Below are 24,584 nucleotides of genomic sequence, written 5' to 3' on the forward strand. Positions count from 1 at the left end.
TTTCCAACCAGGGTGCCTCCAGCTATTGCAAAACTACAACTCCCAGCATGCCCGGACAGCCTCCGAGTTGTAGTTTTGCAAAAGCCGGAGGTGCCCTGTTTGGGAAACACTACTCTGTAAGAATCTTCTATTAAACCAGCTAGATAAGATCATCAATAGTAGTGTTTTCCAACCAGGGTGCCTCCAGCTGCTGCAAGACTACAACTCCCAGCATGCCCGGACAGCCTTTGGCTGTCCGGGCATGCTGGGAGTTGTGGTTTTGCAACAGCTGGAGGTACCTTGTTTGGAAAACACTACTCTGTAAGAATCTTCTATTAAACCAGCTAGAGATAATAATCTAAAGTAGGGATCGGCCGATACCGATAATCTGTGGCCTTTCGGGCCGATAGCTGATAATTTATACCAATATTTCGGTAATTGCCGATACCGATAACGTCCAAAATCGTGAATATCATCCGATTGTATCGGCCAAACCGATAATCGGTCGATCCCTAATCTACAACTACAACAGAATCTTCTATTAAACCAGATAGATAAGATAATCAATAGTGTTTTCCAACCAGGGTGCCTCCAGCTGTTGCAAGACTACAACTCCCAGCAAAAAATTTGAATTTTTCTCTGCACAGGTTTTGATGAATCTCCCCTCAAATTCCCAATTTCTAGGGAGGTGTGACGTATAGATCACTTCATGTGCCATTTATCTTGCATGTCTACGCCATACTTAAATGTAGATTATATATCATATACTGTGCAACAGACCTAGAGTGTATTTACATACCCAGAGAAATGTACAGATATAGCAGTGCTTGTGCTGTCAACTAAGGCTGGCGCTACGCAGCAATTCTTGCCGCAACCGGGGTCATGCAACCAGTAATCGCACTTGTGTTGGGGCTAAGGTAACTGAACAGGGTCCTCTTATAAACCACAAGCGTCTTTCACCTGACAGTCACAAGAAATGCATTAATGCTATACGGTACGACAAAGCAATTTTTGGTCACCTGACCAATGCTGCGGTCAAAATTGCCTACCCTAATTTATAAACCTGCTTTTTTGTGCAGGTAGGTTTGCTAGAAATGTTATGTATTTCCACACCTTAAGATGCCATAAACTCGACCAATCTTGTCAAGTGCTTGTGCTATAGCCAGTTAAGAGATACCAAGTATGGAGTGAAGACTAGACTCCATAGACTCCAGTTATGAATGTGCCTAGATGTAGCTTATAAACAAAGTTCAGGAACAGGGGACGGTACAGTCCTGTATATAAACTTGGAGATAGTTCAGTCCAGAGTGACAGAGGTAATGGAAACATTTTCCAGACACAAGTGTTCATATGTTCCCCATTCGATGGCACAAGACCAAAGTCTGTTTTCAGTTTTTTCCTGGTGCCACCAAGCTCAGAGGGGCTCGGAGCAGATGGAAAACCAATCTTCTGAAGAACATGAGCCATGCTTTCTTGGCCACCGGCCAGGCATATGTGCAGAGCAGCAATCCAGTGACATGACTTCAGTAGTTTCCATATTCCACAGCAGGACTGGAAGGATGCACAGACGCCATTTTGAGCGTTTTTTTTTCTTGGAAGTGTCATAGTATCTCAATGTCCCATTTCTGCGTCAGAACATTTTCTTGGAACTTGTTGACCACTGTATAGTTATGATCGTAGTAATTTCCACCTATGTAAACAAAGAAATCATGGGTGTTATTGGTGGCACTGCCAAAGAAGCAGCAAAATATCAATATAGGGATGTCTAGGGGTATGGGATGACTTGTAGACGCCCAACATAACATCACAAGGATGACCGACTGTCCTGGCTGTAGTAACTTGCAGGTTGCAACGCGATCACATTCACTAGTTGTAGTAGCGTGACATTGCCACTAAGTAGCCATGAGCACCGGACAGGTTTACATCCAACCTATGGAATCCTTGTTTTCCCTGACAGGACTGTCAGGTTGTCCCTAAAGACATTAAATTCTTAGAGGAGCTGCCAAAATCGGTGGAATCCACCAAGGAATATATGAATGAGTTCAGGAAAAATTGAGATTTCCTTGTGGATTGTAAAATCCATGGCTGAAAAAAATCCTTGGTTCTATCTATCACTGGTTTCCTCTCATCTCCTAAAACTCTGTGTTACCGTGGACACCCTAATACTGTTAGGCTGTGTTCACACGGCTGTTTGCATCCGACCCGTTAAGGGTCCGATCGACCCGATAATTTTACAGGATTTTAGCGGAGAAAAAAAAAATAGAGCTAGAACTCCTGTCCTTCTGGCCAGATTGCCGATGGAACTCCGAATAGCAGAGACCGGTGGCAATTTGAACGAGGCCTCACTCGACACGTTAAAAAACTTAATTAAAACGGGGCTAATAATCAGAGCTGTGTGTACACAACCTAATCTGGAAATAGTCTTTTGTATCCACACCTACAAAGCAGAACAAACAAAGGCATCAGATGCTGAATAGATGCTCTGACCCCAGGAAAGGGCACCCTAAACAATCCCTGTATCTCTTACCTCTGAGATCAAGAACGAGGTCATCACTTATATGTGAAGAAATCGTCCCGTCCTTATTGACCTTCCACTTCTGTCGTGTTTTTCCATGTTCTGCCCACAATGACACCTTTGACCCTGGGATATTTTTGCCTCCGATGACATCCAAACATAAATCATTTGCCTGAAAAAGTGAAAAAATATATAAATTAAAAAAAACATCAGAATAGCAGCTGAGGGGAATGGGGCAGGTGAGTATGAATGATTTTTTTTTTTTTTTTAATCACCCTGGTTCACTTAAAAACAAAAGAAAAATGTTGATTCCCGGAATACCCCTTGATGGTACAGATGATACCCCACACGTACAGTATTCTGTGCAGATTTGATGCGCAGGATTTTCTTCTGCAGATCTCAATGCAAACTGAATGTCTGAACACAGCTTCAAATCCTGCGCATCAAATCTGCGCAGAATACTGTACGTGTGAATAGATCCTTAAGGTGTTACTGCAATATGGCTCAGTTATTGTTTTCAATGGGGATAGGTGAATATTATGGTCTATGAAGCTTTTCACTATATCAAACAGATAATTCAGCTTATCACATGTATTCTATATTCACACCAGTGGATTAGGTTATTGTGTACCTTGGACTTTAGGAATCCTCTGCAGAAGTACCAGATCTGTGTGTTCTGCCCGTTCCTTGGCGATATAGTGACAAATGTTGCTCTTGAATCTGCTAGTTTCCCGCTGACGGTCAGGTACTTATCGTTGTCCCTGTTCCTAACCATAAAATATACTGAAGGCTGCAGAGATAAAGCAGGTATAAGTAACAATATTCTTTTACAAGTACAGGACAATCTTTCATAGTTAAACAGAAACATAGGTGTAACTTGGAGCTCCTGGGCACTGAACTACAGCTGGTGCCCAGCCAGGATGCCAGCGCTTTTATGTTGGATCTGAGGAAGGTGTATGTGAGCACCAAAACGTGTTGTCCATTCTTTTACCTCTTAAAATAAACTGACAAACTGCCCTGTGAAACTGTGGTGGCTAAGAATTCTTGTGTAACCAGACAGCAGGGCTCAACAAGAACACCTTTTTTCTCCTCCACTACACTTTTCTCCATATCTGTTCCCTAGGGTAGAGCCTTTTTCAGGACTCTTTTTTTTAATCACGCTTCTGCCAGCTCCCTATGGATTTTTGACCATTACCGTTCGCTCTCGCTACGTATGTGTCCCACTCCCGCAACATGTGTGTCCAATCCCACCTGATCCTGCAAACATTCTGGGCTAGTAATGGAGGCCATGTGGCTTCTCTACTAAGCAGATATGCAATTTATGAGCCTGGGAAAGTTGTGTGTGACAGTCAGACCCTGCAATGACTCATGATCCTATAACCATTACAGGGTCTGACTGTCCTACACAGCTATAAGCAGATATGCCATTCAGGAACCTGAAAAAGCAAGGTTAGATAAGTCATGCAGTACAGTATATGCCAGTATGTGTGCAGAGGGCACTGTCGGGCACTATAGACTTGAATTAGGCTACATTCACACTAACGTTATGACACGGTAGTGTGACGGCCATCAGGGGAGCCAGGGAGAATAGTGGAAAAAACAAAATACTGCTTGCACTTGTCTTTTTCTCCCGCTATTTTCGTAAAAAAAAACTGGCCCCCGACAGCCCCCATATTAGTATATGGGAGCCGTCAGGACCAGCCATTAAAGTCACACAAGGAAAAAAAAAGAGAGACTTTAATGGCCGTTCTGGTGACTAGGAGAAACGGCAGTGTGAAAGGGGCCTAAGACAATATATGGTGGATCTTCAAGAAGAAGAGGGGGGCATGAAGCATTGGACACTAGAGGCTGCGCAGCATGACTCTATCGTCAGACTTCACCCAATGAGCTTTGCCGCGCACCAGTCGTTGGGTACAATGAATTTTAGTGAAAATCAGGTTCAGGGCTGTTTTTGCTGAGCATATCAAGAGTAGAGGGCTGGGGTAGCTGAGTGTTATGCGGTGTGGGAATGCACGGGAGTTCCTTCAAGAACTGTGTGCAAGGGTACTAGGCTTCTATTTTAAAGCACGCAGCATTCTTCTCACACTGGCCTAAAACTTTTACACTGTATGTTTGAGTATCTTCATGCATGTTGTAAATGTTTGTCTGTTTATGTATGTATGTATGTCTGGTGTTTACGGATGAGGCTGTGTGTATCTGTATGCAACTACAAATTCTCTTGTATTTTAAAGTGGTATTCCAGGCCAAAACTTTTTTTTATATATCAACTGGCTCCGGAAAGTTAAACAGATTTGTAAATTACTTCTATTAAAAAAATCTTAATCCTTCCAATAGTTATTAGCTTCTGAAGTTGAGTTGTTGTTTTCTGTCTAACTGCTCTCTGATGACTCATGTCCCGTGACATGACGTGACATAATCATTGAGCAGTTAGACAGAAAACTTCAGAAGCTAATAACTATTGGAAGGATTAAGATTTTTTAATAGAAGTAATTTACAAAATCTTTTTATCTTTCCGGAGCCAGTTGATATATATAAAAAAAAGGTTTTGCCTGGAATACCCCTTTAAGTATGTGTTTTTCTCTCATTTATGTGACTGTCATTTACATCACTGTTGGAACTCACTTTTTGTCACCACCGCTCAGTGGGGGGGGGGGGGAGGAGGGGGATATTATTTCCTGGAATGTCAATGTTACGCAAGCTCCACTTATGTAGCCTAGAAAATCAGATAATGTAACCTGATGGACAGGCGCTAATAACTGTGGCCTTTGGTTGGCTCAAGGAACCAAACTTTTCAGCCTGTTTGCCTTTTATCTTTATGACTTGTTTATTGATGGACTGTCAACGAGGAATGATCAATGGGAGCAGTTTACAGCTTGTGTTACCTGTTTGAGAGGACGTAAGGACCCAATAGCTTTCCACCCACTGAACTGTGACCAGTTAAGAATTTGCTGAGGATCCAGTAGCATTTGTCTTCCGAGAAAATTGGCGCCTTCAAATGCAATCCATCTGAGAATGGATGGGAAAGAGAAAAATACTGTGACATCTACAAGCCTTTAAACAGACTAAAAGCTGAAACTTTAGAACAAAAAGTAGACACAATGGGGTAAATGTATCAAAACCTGAGTAGAAGAAGAGTGGTGCATTTGTCCATAGCAACCAATCAGAGCGCTTATTTTTAATTTTTCACAGGCCTCTTTAAAAATAAAAGAAGCGATGTGATTGGTTGCTATGGGCAACTGCACTACTCTTCCTCTACACAGGTTTTCATAAATCTCCCCCAATATCACTTGTTTAAAAATATATATTGAGATTTACTGCTACCATTCTTAAATGGGCACTGTTTATATGTTGTTGCTGATGAAAATTAAAGACCTTTTGTAATTAGGTTGTTTAAAATGTTTTGAATTTTTAATCAAGAAGACGGCTCCTGAAACTCCCACCACTAGAGGTCCCCATACCTACTGGGACACTAACCATTCCTGCAGCAGCTTGTCCATGAGTAATGGACAAGAGATGAGTGATGGACAAGGCTCCATGAGCAGAGACACTAATCACCTCCTACCACAAGGAGGGACACGCCCCCTCCCACCACACACCAATCACCTCCAACCACCACAAGGAAGGGACGCGCCCCCTTCCCCTGAAAGGATTTCTAACACTGTGAGCTAATGTAAAGAGGGATTTTTATAATAAATATAGTTGATAAAGGCATAAAAATTAGATGTACATGGTCAGGATTAGGTACTGAGTTACATATTATTATGTTTTGTGGGATCTGACAGGTACGGGGCTAATTCCTAATTCATGGGGCTTGAAAAAAAAAAAAAGAGATGTAACTCTACCTTTTAAATTAGATATTTGTGCTTTTCAGCATCCATGCAAAGCTGGGGGATTACAGCTATATCTCCTGTAATGGTTTACATCTATTATTTGTATACAAAACCAAGATAAATCAGAAGTCTTTGCCCTACATACAGGCAAAACTCATCAGTGGTGGTCTAAACTCTCAATCCCATCAGTGTTTCTCCAACCTGTGGCCCTCCAGCTGTTGAACCCCCTAGCCCCTGGTGATAAGACATCACCAGCATAATGTTAGAAATATATGGTCAATGGGGGGTATTTATCAAAGGATTTATGTGTCTTTTTTCACGTAACTTTGGCGCAATACTTTGGCGCAGTGTCTTTTTGCACCAAAGTTTGGCGCATCTTCTCCACAGTCATTTTTAGAACTTTCTCAAAATCATACGGTCCTGTGTGTGATTTTAACTTTAGTCAGTAATTCATCATTTGCGCCAAATTTTGGTGCAAATCCCGTTTTTTTTTTTTTGCGCAAATCCCCGTCAAGAAATTTTGCACATAGAAAACACACTTAGCAATGTCAGAAAATGTAAAGGTGTCAAAATACATTAAAAAAATTTTTTGGTGAAAGCAGCGACGCCTCCAGGGCTGCTCAATACTATCCTGCGACATAGTTGTCTCTGAGGAACCTTCACCCTCCGCTGAGCCAGCATTGGACATGGCCGCACAGGTTCAGGAAAGGTAAGCACTAAAGCAATGGTCTCCAACCTGCGGACCTCCAGATGTTGCAAAACTACAACTCCCAGCGTGCCCGGACAGCCAACGGCTGTCCGGGCATGCTGGGAATTGTAGTTTTGCAACATCTGGAGGTTCGCAGGTTGAAGACCACTGCACTAAAGTAACAAAAAACAAAAAAAATACTCAAGTTGAAAATAAAATCCATTTCACATGGTGACTATAAACCCCACAAAAGAAAATAACTCATGTCGCTTGCTGATATACTGCAGGAGGGGCTCCGAAATGGCTGCTCTACAGGGTAAAATACGCGTCCTCTGTGGCGGTAAGTTCTGTGTAAAAGGCGCTGTGAACAGCTGATTTCAACATTTGCGCCAAAATTACTAACAACTTGCACCAAATGATAAATTTGGTGCATGTCCACGAGAACCAAAGTGAAAAAAAAAAAAGGGTAAAAAGAAACTGTCAACAGGCAAAATTGATAAATACCCCCCAATGTCTCTTCATGGAAACCCCTTAAAGGGGTATTCCAGGCAAAAACTTTTTTTTTATATATATATATATCAACTGGCTCCGGAAAGTTAAACAGATTTGTAAATTACTTCTATTAAAAAATCTTAATCCTTCCAATAGTTATTAGCTTCTGAAGTTTTCTGTCTAACTGCTCAATGATGATGTCACGTCCCGGGAGCTGTGCATGATGGGAGAATATCCCCATAGGAACTGCACAGCTCCCGGGACGTGAGTCATCAGAAAGCAGTTAGACAGTAAACAGCAACTCAACTTCAGAAGCTAATAACTATTGGAAGGATTAAGATTTTTTAATAGAAGTAATTTACAAATCTGTTCAACTTTCCGGAGCCAGTTGATATATATAAAAAAGTTTTTGCCTGGAATACCCCTTTAACTTGTTTGGGACCATGCGCCCATGCTTATGTGTTCTGGTTTATGCTTTTCAGTGTAATATTATACTCTCCGAATTATCCAGATCAGCTGCAGACAAGGTGCCGCATCTCATATCAGGACAGGATTACATTACAAGCATGTGGTGAAACTTTAGGAAAGATGCCTTTCAGCAGAAACATTATTTTATTATGCGTTCTTCCATAGCCCTTGTCTCATAATCTGCAGCATATGTTTGTCATTGGTCTCTCCCTGATTTATTCTCTTAGGGCATTTACTCTCCAGAGGAGCAGGCAGAAATAGATATGGAACAGTCAGCGCTTTCTCCTCCACTTGACAGGTACATATGTTCCTCCGCACGTTGTAACAATTCTTATAAGAATCCCGGACGTTTTATATCAAGGTTGCATATTAAATCATTAGACAAGCAACATATATTATTCAGATGAAGCCAAGCTATCAAATTGAGTTTTCTGTGTCTTTACATAGGACTGCAGGTAAATCATCATATTCTCTCAATGCTTTTCTAAACAGTTTGGTACAGACATAATAATACAATTAAAAAATGGGAATCTAGTATAGAATGGATAAGGTCACACGTCGAGGGGATCTACTCCTATAACAATACAGTGTTAAAGGGATACTCCGGTGAAAACCTTTTTTTTTTTTAAATCAACTGGTGGCAGAAAGTTAAACATATTTGTAAATGACTTCTATAAAAAAATCTTAATCCTTCCAGTACTTATTAGCTGCTGAGTGCTACAGAGGAAATCCCTTTCTTTTTGGAACACTGATGACATCACGAGCACAGTGCTCTCTGCTGACATCTCTGTCCATTTTAGCAACCATGCATAGCAGAAGTATGCTAAGGGCAGCATGGTGGCTCAGTGGTTAGCTCTGCTGCCTTGCAGTGCTGGGGACTTGGGTTCAAATCCCACTAAGGACAACAATAAATAAAGCGTTATTATTATTATAACATCAGCAGAGAGAACTGTGCTCGTGATGTCATCAGAGAGCATTCCAAAAAGAAAAGAATTTCCTCTGTAGTATTCAGCAGCTAATAAGTACAGGAAGGATTAAGATTTTTTTAATAGAAGTAATTTACAAATATGTTTAACTTTCTGCTACCAGTTGATTTAAAAGAAAAAAGGTTTTCACCGGAGTACCCCTTTAACATGCCCGAGTTTCTACTGCTCACAATGTTCTGGAACACAATGATCAGGTGTACGGACAATTGTCCTCAGAAGTTTATGCAAAATCTCTAAAGAAAAATAATCTGAATTTTATCCTGAAATTTATACTTTGCTATGATGTATGGCAGGTTCCCATAAGCACAAATAATCCCTGGCTAACAGTATACAGTTATATGGGTTCTGGAGTCGTCCTCTTGAGCTGTTGATCACTTATATCTGTTTTTAAAAGAGCCGAGTGACACCAAAAATAACCACGCTGCTCTGATCTGAAGTAGCTCAGCTTCTAAATGGGGTCACCGGGATTGGCACTGTAATGTGATTGGCTCAGTGTGCCAGAATGACAGCTGGTATCTCTATTTGTATTCCTCTTCTTAGCCCAAAAGTTTTGCTGTACAGTAACCCCTCGACCTATGATGGCCCCGACATACGATCATTTCAACATACGATGGCCTCTCAGAGGCAGCATCAACATACGATGCTTTTGTATGTCGGGGCCATCGCATAAACGGCTATCCGGCAGCACAGACTGCTTCAGCTGCCACCGGATAGCCGTTTACGGTGCCCCGTGTGGTCCGCGGACGATCATTTACCTGTCCTCGGGGCTCCAGCGCGTCCTCTTCGGGATCTCCTCCATCGTTGGCGCTCTCCATCGACATCATCACGCCGCTGCGCACGCCGTCCTGTCATCCAATAGGAGCGGCGTGCATAGTGACGTGATGGCGGCGACGGAGAGTGAGGATGCCGGGGAAGCAGAGGCCTTGCCGAAGTGTCGGGGACAACTCGGGGATGCGGCGGCAGCGATGGAAGGCGACATCCAGGGCAGTGGTGACGAGCGGTGACGGTCCGGAGCAGCGGGGACAGGTAAGTACAACTTCCTCTAACAGTGGTCTACAACCTGCAGACCTCCAGATGTTGCAAAACTACAACACCCAGCATGCCCGGGCAGCCAACGGCTGTCCGGGCATGCTGGGTGTTGTAGTTTTGCAACATCTGGAGGTCCGCAGGTTGTAGACCACTGTCCTATACTTTACATTGCATGGATCCCTCAACATACGATGGTTTCAACAAACGATGGTCCGTTTGGAACGGATTACCATCGTATGTTGAGGGACCACTGTATATTTATTACAGACAAGTGGTGTAAAACTAACTTTTTATTGGTCCCTGCCAGTGCCCGACCATGAATGAAATACATAGGATCTATATCATGATGTGCACTGCTTGGGGCCCACCTACCAGGGGCCACAGTAAGGAAACCTGTGCCAAGCCTCTGACTATAAAAGAAAGCCTACAGTAGTGGAATGGCACAAGAACAGCAGGATGCAGGAATATTGCATGTGTGAAAATAGTGTGTTCCTGAAAAGTTAAAGGGGTACTCCACTGCCCCACTGTTCCAAACGCTGGATGCGGGCTGCGGGGGTCCTGACGTCACACCATGCCCCCTCAATGCAAGTCAAATGTTCCGAATGCCGGGGCAGTGGAGTATCCCTTTAACCTGGCCACAATTATAAATAATAGAAAAAGTAGCATTATGAGGCACTGTGCAGGTGCTGCTTGAAAGGATTCTTCTTACCTCTTCAGTCAACTATATTGACATGTAGATAAAAATAATAAAATGTGCAGAGCAATAACATGTTTCAGAAGTTTGATCTCCCTTCATCAGATTATATTCCCTTTTAAGCAGCGTCGGTGCAGTGGGTCTCATTTTTGCTGATTCCTCTCTTATGTTATGGGTTCTTTGACGGGACACATCCTACGGTCAGCACCTCATCTCAGAATTTCTCCCAGTTTTGGGTTGATATGTTATATCACTAGCACTAAATCAGGTAAGAGTCCAGCAGATATTAGGGGTCTCACCTGCGAGGGTCTACACATTACTCACAGGATAACATGAGGCTCTGTCCTTCCCTCTCAGTTTTTTCTTTTGTGCCTATTATAGTCAAGATTTTGACATGTGTGGTCACAAAAACTACATTTATTCATGGACATATGTCCATTTGCCATCTAGCCAAACAAAGAACTGCTGCTACTAAGAAATTTAAAGGAAAACTAAATTTGATTACGTTTTTGGGAATTCTCCTTCAACTGCTTCATGAAGACGCTATGGCACTTTATCATTTTTCCTCATATATTGGGATTTTGGTGCACCACACCATAAATTAAGCTTCACCCATTTTCTGTCCAGTGGATTTACTAAGGTGCACGACTCTTAGTAAATAAGATGGCTTCCTGGCTGCAATTGCCCCAGCTCACAGAAATATGGTGTTTATTTCTGCAACTTTAGGTGTCTCAAGTCAGCCCTAAAGTCGCATATGAGGAGGGCGTACCCTCAAAACTTCCCCTTCATGCAAGGCCTAGCCCCCTTTTCAGCTTCCTTCATGCCCCCTCGTGCAAGCAACATAAATCCTTTAATATCAGCACAAAAAGGGGGTCTAGACTGCTGGAGCAGCTAATTAAATGTCCCCTATTGTTTTTTTTATCTTTTTTTTTTCTATTTAAGAGGTGCCACTTATAAAAGAGGTGCCATTTTTGTAAGTGGCACCTCTTAGTGATGTAACTAAGCCATGGAAATCAAGATGAGTGATGTTTTGTTCATGCAAACAGAGGACCCGGACAATTTCCCTGTTTGCCACCACTAAACAATGGGCACCATCAGGCCCCACAGCAGTTGATGTGCCATTACCCTTACAGATCTTCACAATGTTTCTTTACCCTGTGTACCTTCGGCTGTATTACCAACATATTATGTCTCTAAAGTTGGTGCCAACCAGCTCTTATAGTAGTTTGCAGGAAAACCTTTGTACAATACTGAGGATGACAAAATACACATACCATTTATACTCGAGTATAAGCCGACCCAAATATAAGCCAAGGCCCCTAATTTTACCCCAAAAACCCAGGAAAAGTTATTGACTCGACTATAAGCCTAGAGTGGGAAATACATCATCCCCCCATGTAATCATCGAGACCCCCGTCATCATCCAGACCCCAGTCATCATCTCACCCCCCTTCATCATCACCGCCTGTCAATCCCTTCATCAGTGGTCTTCAACCTGCGGACCTCCAGATGTTGCAAAACTAGAACTCCCAGCATTCCCGGACAGCCATCGGCTGTAGTTTTGAAACCTCTGGAGGTCTGCAGGTAGAAGACCACTGCGGCCTTCGTCATCATCCAGCCCCCCCCCCCCGCCGACCTTTTGTTGTGTACTCTCCTCCCCTCAATGGGAAGTTAGGGTGAGCTGGTCCGGGCCATCTATGCTGCACGGACCGTCCGGTGGGGATGGTTAGTCGTTGTGGGCTGTCGATTTTCCAGGGGGGCCTCTTCTCCACGCTTCGGGCCCAGAGTAGTGACGTTGCCTTGACGACGCACAGGGACGTTGCGCATGAACGTCCCTGTGCGTCGTCGTCAAGGCATTGTCACTACTCCGGGGCCGGGCCCGAAGCGCGGAGAAGAGGCCCCCTGGTGAAAATGGACAGTCCACAACGACTAACCATCCCCACCGGACGGTTCCTGCAGCATAGACGGCCCGGACCAGCTCACCCTAACTTCCCGCCAAGGGGAGGTGAGTACAAAACAAAAGGAGGGGGTGGGGGCTGGATGATGACGAAGGCCGCAGTGGTCTTCAACCTGCGGACCTCCAGAGGTTTCAAAACTACAACTCCCATCATGCCCGGACAGCCGATGGCTGTCCGGGCTTGCTGGGAGTTGTAGTTTTGCAACATCTGGAGGTCTGCAGGTTGAAGACCACTGATGAAGGGATTGACAGGCGGAGAGTTCACTCGAGTATAAGCCGAGGGGGGCATTTCGAGTATATACGGTACTTTCTAATGGAGTGCTAATCCAGTGTCTGCAGTTTTCATTTTATTTACCAGTGTTGAATGTTTTAAGTTGAACCATAATCATAACTAAACAAGAGAAGGTTTGAAAATTAATAATAATTTGTATAATTTCCATTGACATACAATCTCGTGTGCATCTCTTCAGTTTAGTTTGTTTTCTATTAGCCATAAATTTCTGTAATGCGTTTAATCTGCTGTCACTTCAGATAAATGCGTCCTGACACACTGTTATGCGGCGTGCTGATTTTACTTATTTTTCACTGTAAAAATAAATTAAGGCCACAGGATTTGACGGCTTCAATTTTACTGTCAGAGAATCGTTTATCAACAAGCTACAAATGTTATCTGAAACCTCAATATCGTACAGTGTTCATTAAAATAATCCACTCCAATAACAGCTTGTGGACAAATACCGTATTTTTCGCCGTATAAGACGCACTTTTTCTTCCCCAAAACTGGGGGGGGGGGGGGGAAGTTGGTGCGTCTTATACGGCAAATAGAACCGGCAGTCCCTGCGGCCATCAACGGCCGGGACCCGCGACTAATTACAGGACCTCACCGATCGCGGTGATGCCCTGTTTTAACCCTTCAGACGCGGCGATCAAAGCTGACCGCCGCGTCTGAAGCGAAAGTGACACTAACCCGGCTGCTCAGTCGGGCTGTTTGGGACCGCAGCGGTGAAATCGCGGCGTCCCGAACAGCTTACAAGACACCGGGAGGGACCTTACCTGCCTCCTTGGTGTCTGCTCCGTGCCGGGATCCCCTGCATGGCCGGCGCTCTCCTTCGTCATCATCACGTCGTCACGCACGCCGTCCCGTCATCCAATAGGAGCGGCGTGCATAGCGACGTGATGGCGGCAACGGAGAGTGAGGATACCGGGCAGGAGAGACGTTCCGGAGCGACGGGTACACCCCGGGGACAGCGATGGAGGGCGATATCCAGGGCAGCGGTGACGGGTCCGGAGCGGCGGGGACACGTGAGTATTACCTCCTATACCAGTGGTCTTCAACCTGCGGACCTCCAGATGTTGTAAAACTACAACTCCCAGCATGCCCGGAAAGCCAACGGCTGTCCTGGCATGCTGGGAGTTGTAGTTTTGCAACTTCTGAAGGTCCGCAGGTTGAAGATCACTGTCCTATACTTTACACTTGTATTTGGTTCGGAATCTTTATTCTCTAGATTTTTATGCTTTAAAATTGGGTGCGTCTTATATGTCAGAGCGTCTTATATGACGAAAAATACGGTACATGTATTCAACCGCTCAGGAATATTTAAAGGGGATCTCTGGGTTTACACTATAACTAAGATACTAAAATCAGGACAGAATGTGACCAGAGATTGTACTCTATGTTCAGGGACCAATGTCACAAAGACAATCCTTTTCCATGTTCCCCATTTGGGTATATGGACATCAAATAGGAAAGTCCTCTGCTTGGGACCTGAGAAATTGAACCATAGCATAGAGCTGCTAAATAGAAGCTTCTCTAACTTTGCTGGCCCTAGACCAACTATATGGAGCAGTGTTTTCCAACCATTGTGCTGGGAGTTGTAGTTTTGAGACAGCTGGAGGCACCCTGGTTGGGAAACACTGATATAAAGTATTACTAGATAAGCCATGTAATAGTACATCTCTCCTTTAGTGGTCCCAGGTACTTGATCGCTATAAGTACAAGCACTGGATCTGCACAACCTCTTTTATATTGAAAAACTAAAAATATCTTAGTTTCTGTAAGATAGTGAACAGGTTGGATTTCAAATTGGGTAAACCAGCATATTACATGTAAAAAAAAAAAAAACTTTAATACTGCAGGTATCACTTTCCCATGCCTTCCTCAGTCAATTCATTGCAAATCCCCAGTCCTGGACACCCTGGAGACCCCAATTCTAAACCCTCTAATAAGGGGAGCTTCCTGGCTAAGCACGGTCCAAAGACTTCAATTCCCATGAAGCCTTGCACTCTCCCATTGCCCTGCTGCACAGCTAGCCAAATACCCAGCCTGCCCAGCCATGTAAATCAACGAACTTTCCCCAAAGGAAAGTAATTTTAATGGTGTTTAGTAGTGGATTATCTTAATTATTGAAATACTATAACATATTTTAAAGGTGTTGTCTAGAACTCTCATTTTCATATATCCTACTGTATAACGGAATAGATGAGTTAATAGTTGGACCTGTTCAGGATCCTCATCTTTTAGACAATGTGAAATGCGATTACAAAGAGCATCTCTTAATCTGGAGGACCTGCCCTGTCCTGTACTATTCACTTCATTTGAATGGATACAGTGTAATGCTTAAAGGGTAGCTCCCACCATGCTATTTTTATTGCTAGCCCGTTTCCCCCCCCCCCCCCCGCTACGGCACTAGCCCGTTCTCTCCTCCCCCCCACCCCTGCCCCGCCCCGCATACCCCGTTCCCTCATTACACTTGCAGTTACTGCAGAGTCCGGCAGCGGGCGTGCAGGGACAGCGGCGGCAACAAGGCGGCGGCGATGTGCGGGAGGAGTGGCCTCCCAGCCAGTGGCTGGGGAGCCAATACGCTTGCTCCCGCCTGTCTGATTGACAGGCAGGGAGCTAGTGCAGCCTAACTGAAAAAGGACTGATTGCCACTCCAAAATCAGTCCTTTTTCAGTAGCAGGTTTTTAAATGTAAATTAAACCTTTTTAATGAAAAAAAATTAAAATAAAAGTATATTAGAGATATGTTGTAGTACATAAGTACTACAACATATCAAAAAATAAAGTTGGTGACAGTGCCCATTTAATTTCCCCTGTGGTGGCGCTGGATGGATTACTTAAAATTTTCCTACAGATTATAGCTGACCCCAGATACATACATTGTGATCACTTTACTGTTAATGGAACGTGTAAGAGTTATCCACTGCAGACATGCCATTTAAGATTAGAAGCACTTCTAACCCCAAAACAAGTGCAATAGTTATAGCTGCCATTAGTCTGTCCTGTATTCCTTACAGTATTAACCCAGTTAAGATGGGACAAATTTTGTCTGCTGGTTCCAAGAGCCATAACTTTTTTTTTTCAATTGGTACCAATTTAGGTTTCATGTGACTTTTTAATCACGTTTTATTTCATATTTATTTAATGATTTTTTATTTTTTTGGTGGGGCGGGTTGATTTGACATGATCACACGTTAGCAAATCTATCATTTGGAATTTTATACCCATTTACAGTATTAGATCAATAACACTTTAATAGACTGGACATTTACGAATGTAAAAAAAAGATGGGAAAGGGTGTTGTGTGAATTTTATAAGGGTTGGCTTTCTTTATATTTTTTAAAACATTTTTAACTTTTTTTTTATTCTCTCTTTTACTTTCTTTCCTACAATGTTATTCTATATATAGAAAGTGAAAGGTATCATGGTTGATGGGTGTTATGTGTCACCAAGGCTCCTGGCTTTGGTGAAGTAAGAGCCGGTATTCATTCAGTGTCTGTGCTGCGATGCCGACTGACACTATGGCCATAGTATGGCTCGAAGGCCAATCCGAGACGGATCTTAATGGGAATGACCAAGTGCAGGGTGGGGGTCATTCCCCACAATCCAGGCCACCTTTTGTTGGCCTTAAAGGCAACCTGTTTCACCAGCTGAGGGGGATTTGCTAGTTGCAGCTCACACTGCCAGAGAGAGCTGAGAGTGGAGTTCTTCCCCACATTTGCTCCAAGGTTGGAAGCTGGTGAACAGCCTGGAGGCCTGGATAAGACTTGCTTGATGCCGCATGGCATGGTCTGAGGTGTGAGCAAACACCTAAGGAATACAGGTGGACTTTTGTTACGTTTTCCTTTGTTCTGCATTTAAAGACTGTTTGCTGTGTGACAAGTGTGAATAAAACACTGAACTTTGATTTGGAAAATACTGCTTCCTTGCCTCTATACTGCAGCCGCATCTATTTGCAAGAGTGAGTCATCACAATATATATATTCATTCATACTACTAGTATAGCCTTCCTAAGGCGGGATCTTCCATGGAAGGCAGGGAGGCTAGTACCTCATAGGCTCCCCTTCCCAACCTGTCCATTTAATTTACATGGGGCTGGCAAAAAGGGGATAACAAAGATTCCATTAGCATTACTGATCTTGTAAACGGATAGTGCCCTGACTTGGTAACACCAGTGCTTCTCAAATTGTGAGGCGTCCCCTAGTTGCACCCCCTAGGCGCAGCTTGGTAAATAGCTTTTACAAAAGTGACCATAAGCCACACAATAATTTCCCTGCTTGTAACAGTACAAAATTTAGGTGTAAAGTTAAAAGGTAGTTTGTGCGATACTTTCTAATTTTCGAATGAACTTGCACCATAGATCTTCCACTTCGGTCTATATGGTGGGGACATTCGAGAAGTCACACACTAGAGCATTAACACCACCCTTTTCCAGACTTGCAGCGTTGCTAGCACTCTTAAGGTTCCCCCAGGCTACTTTGATAAATACCACAGTGATTAAAATAAAGAAAATACAACAATATACATTATCTATGCCAATGAAAAATGGATGTAAAACAACAATCCTTTGTTCTGCAGACATCTTTATAAAAAAAAAAAAAAAAAAAAAAAAACATTACATTGGCTATCGGCAATCTAGCTTCTAGAAAACGAGTGTAACCACATTCTACGGCTGGTGGCTCCAAGTAGGACCGGTGGTGCCGGTGAAACAGGTGTAGCCCACCAATCAGGAGCAGCAGAGCGATCCCATGTGTGATTAGGCGGCTGGTTTTATTATTATGGTACATGACAAATCTACACAGGCCCAAGTATTGCATGATTCTATATAACAAAGAAGTGTTAAATCACAAATGTCATTCTAGAGACATATCAAGTAACTTTGAACAGTGCCTTGTTTCACTAGGAACCATCTTGGTGAAAAACGTATGATTGTTTTGGCCTCCCTGATGCACAGACAGAATGCACAAAGTGAAGTGAAAGTACAGGGATAATGCACACAGAGATGCCAGAGTACTGAGTGTGTGATGTGACAGCATAACTTTAATAAATAGTAAAGGAATGAAATAAAGTCACAGTACAGGAATCAAGCGCGCAAATATGTTACTATAGTGGGATGAAGTACACAATAATGTCACAGAACAGGCATAGTTCTACTCAGGTGAAGTAGGATGCGAAAACAGTGGGTACACAGTGAGGTCACAGAACAGGGGTAATCTAATAAAGGGTCTAGCACAGAGATAATGCACATAATGATGTTACAGAACAGGGATAATCCAATGAGGAAAGGTCTAGCACAGACAAAACACACATAGTTATGTCACAGAACATGAATAATCCAATGAGGAAAGGTATAGTATAGAGAACGCGTAGAGTGATGTCACCGAACAGATATAGTACAGGGTTTAGCACAGACATAATGCACACAGTGATGTCACAGAACATGGATAATCTAATAAGGAAAGGTATAGCACAGAGATAATGCATACAGTGATGTCACAGAACATGGATAATCTAATAAGGAAAGGTATACCGTGTTTCTCCGAAAATAAGACAGGGTCTTATATTAATTTTAGTCACAAAAACACACTAGGGCTTATTTTCAGGGTAGGGCTTATTTATTTACGGTATGTACCTTGAACAACATGGGGGGGGGCTGTAGCAGTGTGGAGGATGGGGGCTGTAGCAGTGTGGAGGATGGAGGGCTGTAGCAGTGTGGAGGATGCCGCACCCCCCCAAATTCCACACTGCTGCAGCCCCCATCCTCCCGCAGCCCCCCATCCTCCACATTCCTGCAGCCCCCATCCTCCACACTCCTGCAGCCCCCCATCCTCCACACTCCTACAGCCCCCCATCCTCCACACAAACAGCCCCCCATCCTCCACACTGCTACAGCCCCCCATCCTCCCCTTCCCCCATCATCCTCCACACTCCTACAGTGCCCACACCCCTCTGCCATAATAATCTATGGTACACATTTCATCCCCAGCTGGGACCAGCACTTCCCTACCTTCATACGGTAGCGTCCACAACTTGTACTGTACGGAAGCTGCAGCTCTCGGCGGCGACGGGATCTCCTTCTGTTGCTTAGCAGCCGGGGGCGCGGAGATTTTAAAGCGACAGCGTCCCTGCCCCGGCTCAGTTACGGTAACTTGCTGCGGGACCAGCCGGGGGGGGGGGCTTGGGAAGTCTGTGGGCATTACTGGCGGATAAGGTCCGGATCTGGACCGCGGTCTGCCAGTTGATTACCCCTGGCCTAGGTCTTATTTTCAGGGTAGGGCTTATATTGCAGCCCATCCTGATAATCCTGTTTGGGCTTACTTTCGGGGTAGGGTTTATTTTCGGGGAAACAGGGTAGCACAGAGATGATGCATACAGTGATGTCACAGAACAGGGATAATCTAATATGGAAAGGTCTAGCACAGACATAATGCACACAGTGATGTCACAGAACCGGGAAAATCTAAACAGTGAAGTTACAGCACAGAAGTTATACAAAAAGTGGTGGTGATATCATAATGCATGGAAAATACAAAACTAATTATTTAAATATATATATATAGTTATGGAAAGAATTCAGGGACGGAAAGGTGTTGCCAGTCTTTTAGGAGCCATCCACACTCTAGCACGGTGAGTTGAATTGATCCATTTATCTCAACATTTCCTTTGTAGGTTTCCAATAACATTCTATTGATTGCTAAGACTTATTTCTTCCAGACTTGGTAGAAGTATAGACTCTTGTACGATACGGGAATACAGTATGATATGTCGTTTATAGTATATTGCCTGAGATAACTGAATGGCACATGGCTTGTGCCTATACGGGGCCATGGTTATGTAGCTTTCAATGCTATGCAACAGTAACTGCTACTTTTGGCGCCTCCATATTATAGCAAATGGTCTCCAAAGTGTGGACCTTCAGTTGTTGCAAAACTACAACTCCCAGCATGCCCAGACAGCCATTGGCTGTCTGGGCATTCTGGAAGTTGTAGTTTTAGTTTGAAACAACTGGAAGTCAACACTTTGGAGACCACTGTTATAGGGTATGGGACAATCACTTGCCAATACAAAAAATGGGTTTTAAGCTTATTTGTCTGCATGAAGGCACATATTTATAAGCCACAGACATTCTGCACGCCACAGTATGTTGAATTTGTATTAAAGATTTATCATCCTTTAGAGGTAATGCTTAGAGGGGAAGACAACTGTTATATTTTATCAAAAAAAGCATGCCATGGGCAAAAAATTCCGTGGGCATGATGGGGGAGATTTATCAAAACCTGTGCAGAGGGAAAGTTGCCAAGTTGCCCATAGCAACCAATCAGCTCGCTTCTTTCATTTTAAACAAAGCCTCTGCAAAATGAAAGAAGCGATCTGATTGGTTGTTATGGGCAACTGGGCAACTTTTCCTTTGCACAGGTTTTGATAAATCTCCCCCAATGTCTTATGAGTTCCGTAGGCACGACAGGTTATGATATACTGCAATCTATACCAGATAAGGTGACTATAGATGAATACATTTAATACACTTTGATATATATACACTGCTCAAAAAAATAAAGGGAACACTTAAACAACACAGTGTAACTCCAAGTCAATCACACTTCTGTGAAATCACACTGTCCACTCAGGAAGCAACACTGATTGACAATCAATTTCACATGCTGTTGTGCAAATGGAACAGACAACAGGTGGAAATTATAGGCAATTCGCAAGACACCCCCCCCCCTGATAAAGGAGTGGTTCTGCAGGTGGTGACCACAGACCACTTCTCAGTTCCTATGCTTCCTGGCTGATGTTTTGGTCACTTTTGAATGCTGGCGGTGCTTTCACTCTAGTGGCAGCATGAGACGAAGTCTACAACACACACAAGTGGCTCAAGTAGTGCAGCTCATCCAGGATGTCAAATCCATGACACATCATCAGCTCTGGCAAGAAAGTTTGCGGTGTCTGTCAGCGTAGTGTCCAGAGAATGGAGGCACTAACAGAAGACAGGCCAGTACATCAGGAGATGTGGTGGAGGCTGTAGGAGGGCAACAACCCAGCATCAGGACTGCTACCTCCACCTTTGTGCAAGGAGGAGCACTGCCAGAGCCCTGCAAAATTACCTCCAGCAGGCCACAAATGTGCAATTGTCCACTCAAACGGTCAGATAGGTTGTATGAGGGCCCGACATCCACAGGTGGGGGTTGTGCTTACAGCCCAACACGGTGCAGGACGTTTGGCATTTGCCGGAGAACACCAAGATTGGCAAATTCGCCAATGGCACCCTGTGCTCTTCACAGATTAAAGCAGGTTCACACTGAACACATGTGACAGAGTCTGGAGAAGCCGTGGAGAACGTTCTGCTGCCTGCAACATCCTCAAGCATGACTGGTTTGGCGGTGAGTCAGTAATGGTGTGGGGTGGCATTTCTTTGGGGGCCGCACAGCCCTCCATGTGCTTGCCAGAGGTACCCTGACTGCCATTAGGTACAGAAATTAGATCCTAAGGCCCCATTTGAGACCATATGCTGGTGCAGTTGGCCCTGGGATTCTCCTTATGCAAGACAATGCTCGACCTCATGTGGCTGGAGTGTGTCAGCAGTTCCTGCGAGAGGAAGGCATTGATGCTATGGACTGGCCCGCCCGTTCCCCAAACTTGAATCCAATTGAGCAGATCTGGGACATCATGTCTCGCTCCATCCACCAACGCCACGTTGCACCACAGACTGTCCAGGAGTTGGCGAATGCTTTAGTCCAGGTATGGGAGGACATCCATCAGGAGATGATCCACCACCTCATCAGGAGTATGCCCAGGCATTGTAGGGAGGTCATACGGGCACGTGGAGGCCACACACACTACTGAACCTAATTTTGACTTGTTTTAAGGACATTACATCAATGTTGGATCAGCCTGTAGTGGGGTTTTCCACTTTGATTTTGAGTGTGACTCCATATCCAGACCTCCATGGGTTGATAAATTTGATTCCCATTGATATTTTTGGGTGATTTTGTTGTCAGCACATTCAACTATGTAAAGATGAAAGTATTTCATACGATTAGTTCATTCATTCAGATCTAGAATGTGTTATCTTAGTGTTCCCTTTATTTTTTTGAGCAGTGTATGTTAAAAAAAAAGTGTTTTTTTAAGTGACACTTAAGGCTCCTAAGGAATTGAGAATGAATGGGGTAGAGGCTGCCATACAACAATTCAGCAAAGTTCACCACAAGACACAAGAATAATCCCAGCAAGTGACACATCCAAGAATGTGCAAACAGGTGTGTGCAAATATATGCAATAGAGATTCTGAACATTTCCTTTCACAAATTGTTTAATTTAAAGGTGGAAAGGAACATGTAATCGAGTGACAAGGAAACAGTGTGTGTGACAGAAGGCCACTGCAAATATAACAAATAGTTCTGCAAGAGCTGCACCTTGTAAGGGGAAATCAGGGAAGATTCCTCCTGAGGGCAATACATTATTACCATCAAAACAATTCAAAACATTGTCAATTGACCATTTACTCAAGAAATATTACACATTAGCCCAGGGGGTGTTACAATAGGAGCTGCACATGGCCCCGTTGTCCGAGTACACCATATGGCCCCTCTGCCATACAATAACTGGGTTTATACTAGTGTAATACGGACGTGTATTTGCACCCATATTGTTGCCACAAATCCTGTCCTAACCACAGGTCTTCAGAACCGTGGTTGGTGGCACTTTCTCAGGGGGTAGAGGCTTGGGGGCAGGATTATCTTCATTATAATTCTTTGGCAGCTGCCACAAACTTCGGACACGCTTTTCCCCAAGAGGAAAAGGTGGAGCATATGGACGAAAGGTTGCATTAAAGAGGAAGGGGTGGGTCTTAAACAGAAAAAGGTGTGGTCATAATATGTAGTGACCGGAACATTTATATTATGGGGGTGCATGAGTTTAGTCAGGCCTAGGGCAGCACATAACCTAAATGCATTACTGGTTGAGACTTAAAGAGACATCCAGCCAAAAGTGGCAAAAATAAAAACTTAATTAAGTTACATAGATATTCTTACCATGGTATATCAATGCCATGGCATCTCAGCTGATTTGTTTCAAAATCTGACCCCGACCCCCATTGCCCCCATAAACAGTCTTTGAAAATCTATGTACTTCCTGGTTTTTGCAGGAAGCTGAAATCTGCAATAAACTACACAGACCATGAGCCCCTGCACTTATTCCCTGTGTGAGCTGCTAAAGCAGAGAGCAGAGCAGGTCACATGGTTAGAGAAGCAGTGAATATAGATGAGGGAGGTGCGTGTGCCTCAGCCAATCACAGCTCATCACACACTAAAGCCTCTGGCTCTCTAATCTAACAGCTGAAGAGAAGGGAGTGTGATATTGTAAAGTGATGAGTGGTCTACACCCAGAAAAGTGTACATGACAGTCATCCTCTGTGATATGAACTACTGGAGAAAAAGCTGAAAGAAACAAGGTATGTGCCTCTATATAAAGGTAATTTCATTTGGCTGGAGTTCTCGTTCAAGGCCATAAAATGCATCATGCAAATACATGTATATTACACTAGTGTGAACCAGAGAGCAGCACCAATGGCACATGGTAGATGGGGAGGCCCTTACACATTCAGTGTTAGACTTACACTCCTAAACCAGCCCTAGTATACTGATATTTGAAATGCACAGGGTTAAAGGCAGACTATACTTACAGTAAATATGAGAGATCTGCACATTCAGCTATTCCCTAATGCACTTGTGATATCAGAATCCCAACTATGAGTGCGAGCAATTGGATTAGAAGTCTAAGAAATTTACAAGGAAATGAAAATCCTTCACTACAGCCCATCAGCAGACAAAGACCGTTCACTATGCGTCATAGAGAGATATGAAGAGTGACGACAGGGACGCACCACCACATTACTCCAATATTACACTGCGCCCACCCAGAAGGAGTGATTCTAATAATACTGCCACAGATGATGAGGACTCTCTAATGGATTTACTGTTTTTTTCCCTCACTGTACTTTCACCCCATTTTTGTTATGTCTTTGGGTTTTAACATCCTGCACTCAGCACCTGTCAGATTGCTGGAAAAAATGGCCAAACACTATTATTTTGAGGGCAACTCCAGTCCTGGCCTAAGGGGAATTTTCCTTGATTTAAAAGGTAAAAGGCTAGCAGAACTAGTTGCTGTCACACACACAATATTTGCAGTTTCCTATCATACAAGCAGGAGTTCAACTGAGGTTTACGATGAACCTACAGTATGTTACACAGGAGCAATCGGCAGATACAATGTATATTAATAGCTTATTGAATATATCCATGGGAGTCCAAATGTAACAAGTTTATGCATAGATTTTGAATTCATTATTTAACCAAGAATTACCTTTCTGGTGGTCCTGGGGCCACATGTAGCCTGCTCACCCTTAATGCGAATCCCTCCAAAAGACAAATTCATATATGGCATGTGAGAATCCTATCCTGTAGCCAAGCATTGGCTTAAAGGGGTATTCCTCCCCTAGAAATCTTATCACCTATCCAAAGTATAGGGCATAAGATGTCTGATCACGGGGGTCCTACAGCTGGGACCCCTCACGATCTCTGTGCAGCACCTGGCGTTCGATTAGAATGTGACATCACGGCCACGCCCCCTCATGGCGTCACATCACGCCCCCTCAATGCAAGTCTATTT

At 43.7% G+C, this 24,584-nt stretch overlaps 1 protein-coding gene across 1 annotated transcript in view; it reads right to left on the reverse strand.

Annotated features, from left to right (window-relative positions):
• Positions 1 to 291: 291 nt before the first annotated feature.
• Positions 292 to 24,584, reverse strand: part of CRYBG3 (crystallin beta-gamma domain containing 3) — a 204,293-nt gene continuing 180,000 nt past the window's right edge. Inside the window, exons 19-22 of the mRNA XM_056559317.1 lie at positions 5,377 to 5,500; positions 3,126 to 3,284; positions 2,507 to 2,666; positions 292 to 1,669 (exon numbers count right to left, since the gene is read on the reverse strand). Coding sequence (XP_056415292.1) covers positions 1,581 to 1,669; positions 2,507 to 2,666; positions 3,126 to 3,284; positions 5,377 to 5,500 — 532 coding nt within the window. The 3' untranslated portion in view covers positions 292 to 1,580. The remainder of the gene's footprint in view (positions 1,670 to 2,506; positions 2,667 to 3,125; positions 3,285 to 5,376; positions 5,501 to 24,584) is intronic.

Source organism: Hyla sarda, chromosome 2 (assembly GCF_029499605.1).
Source record: "Hyla sarda isolate aHylSar1 chromosome 2, aHylSar1.hap1, whole genome shotgun sequence".
Classification (NCBI taxonomy): Eukaryota; Metazoa; Chordata; class Amphibia; order Anura; family Hylidae; genus Hyla; species Hyla sarda.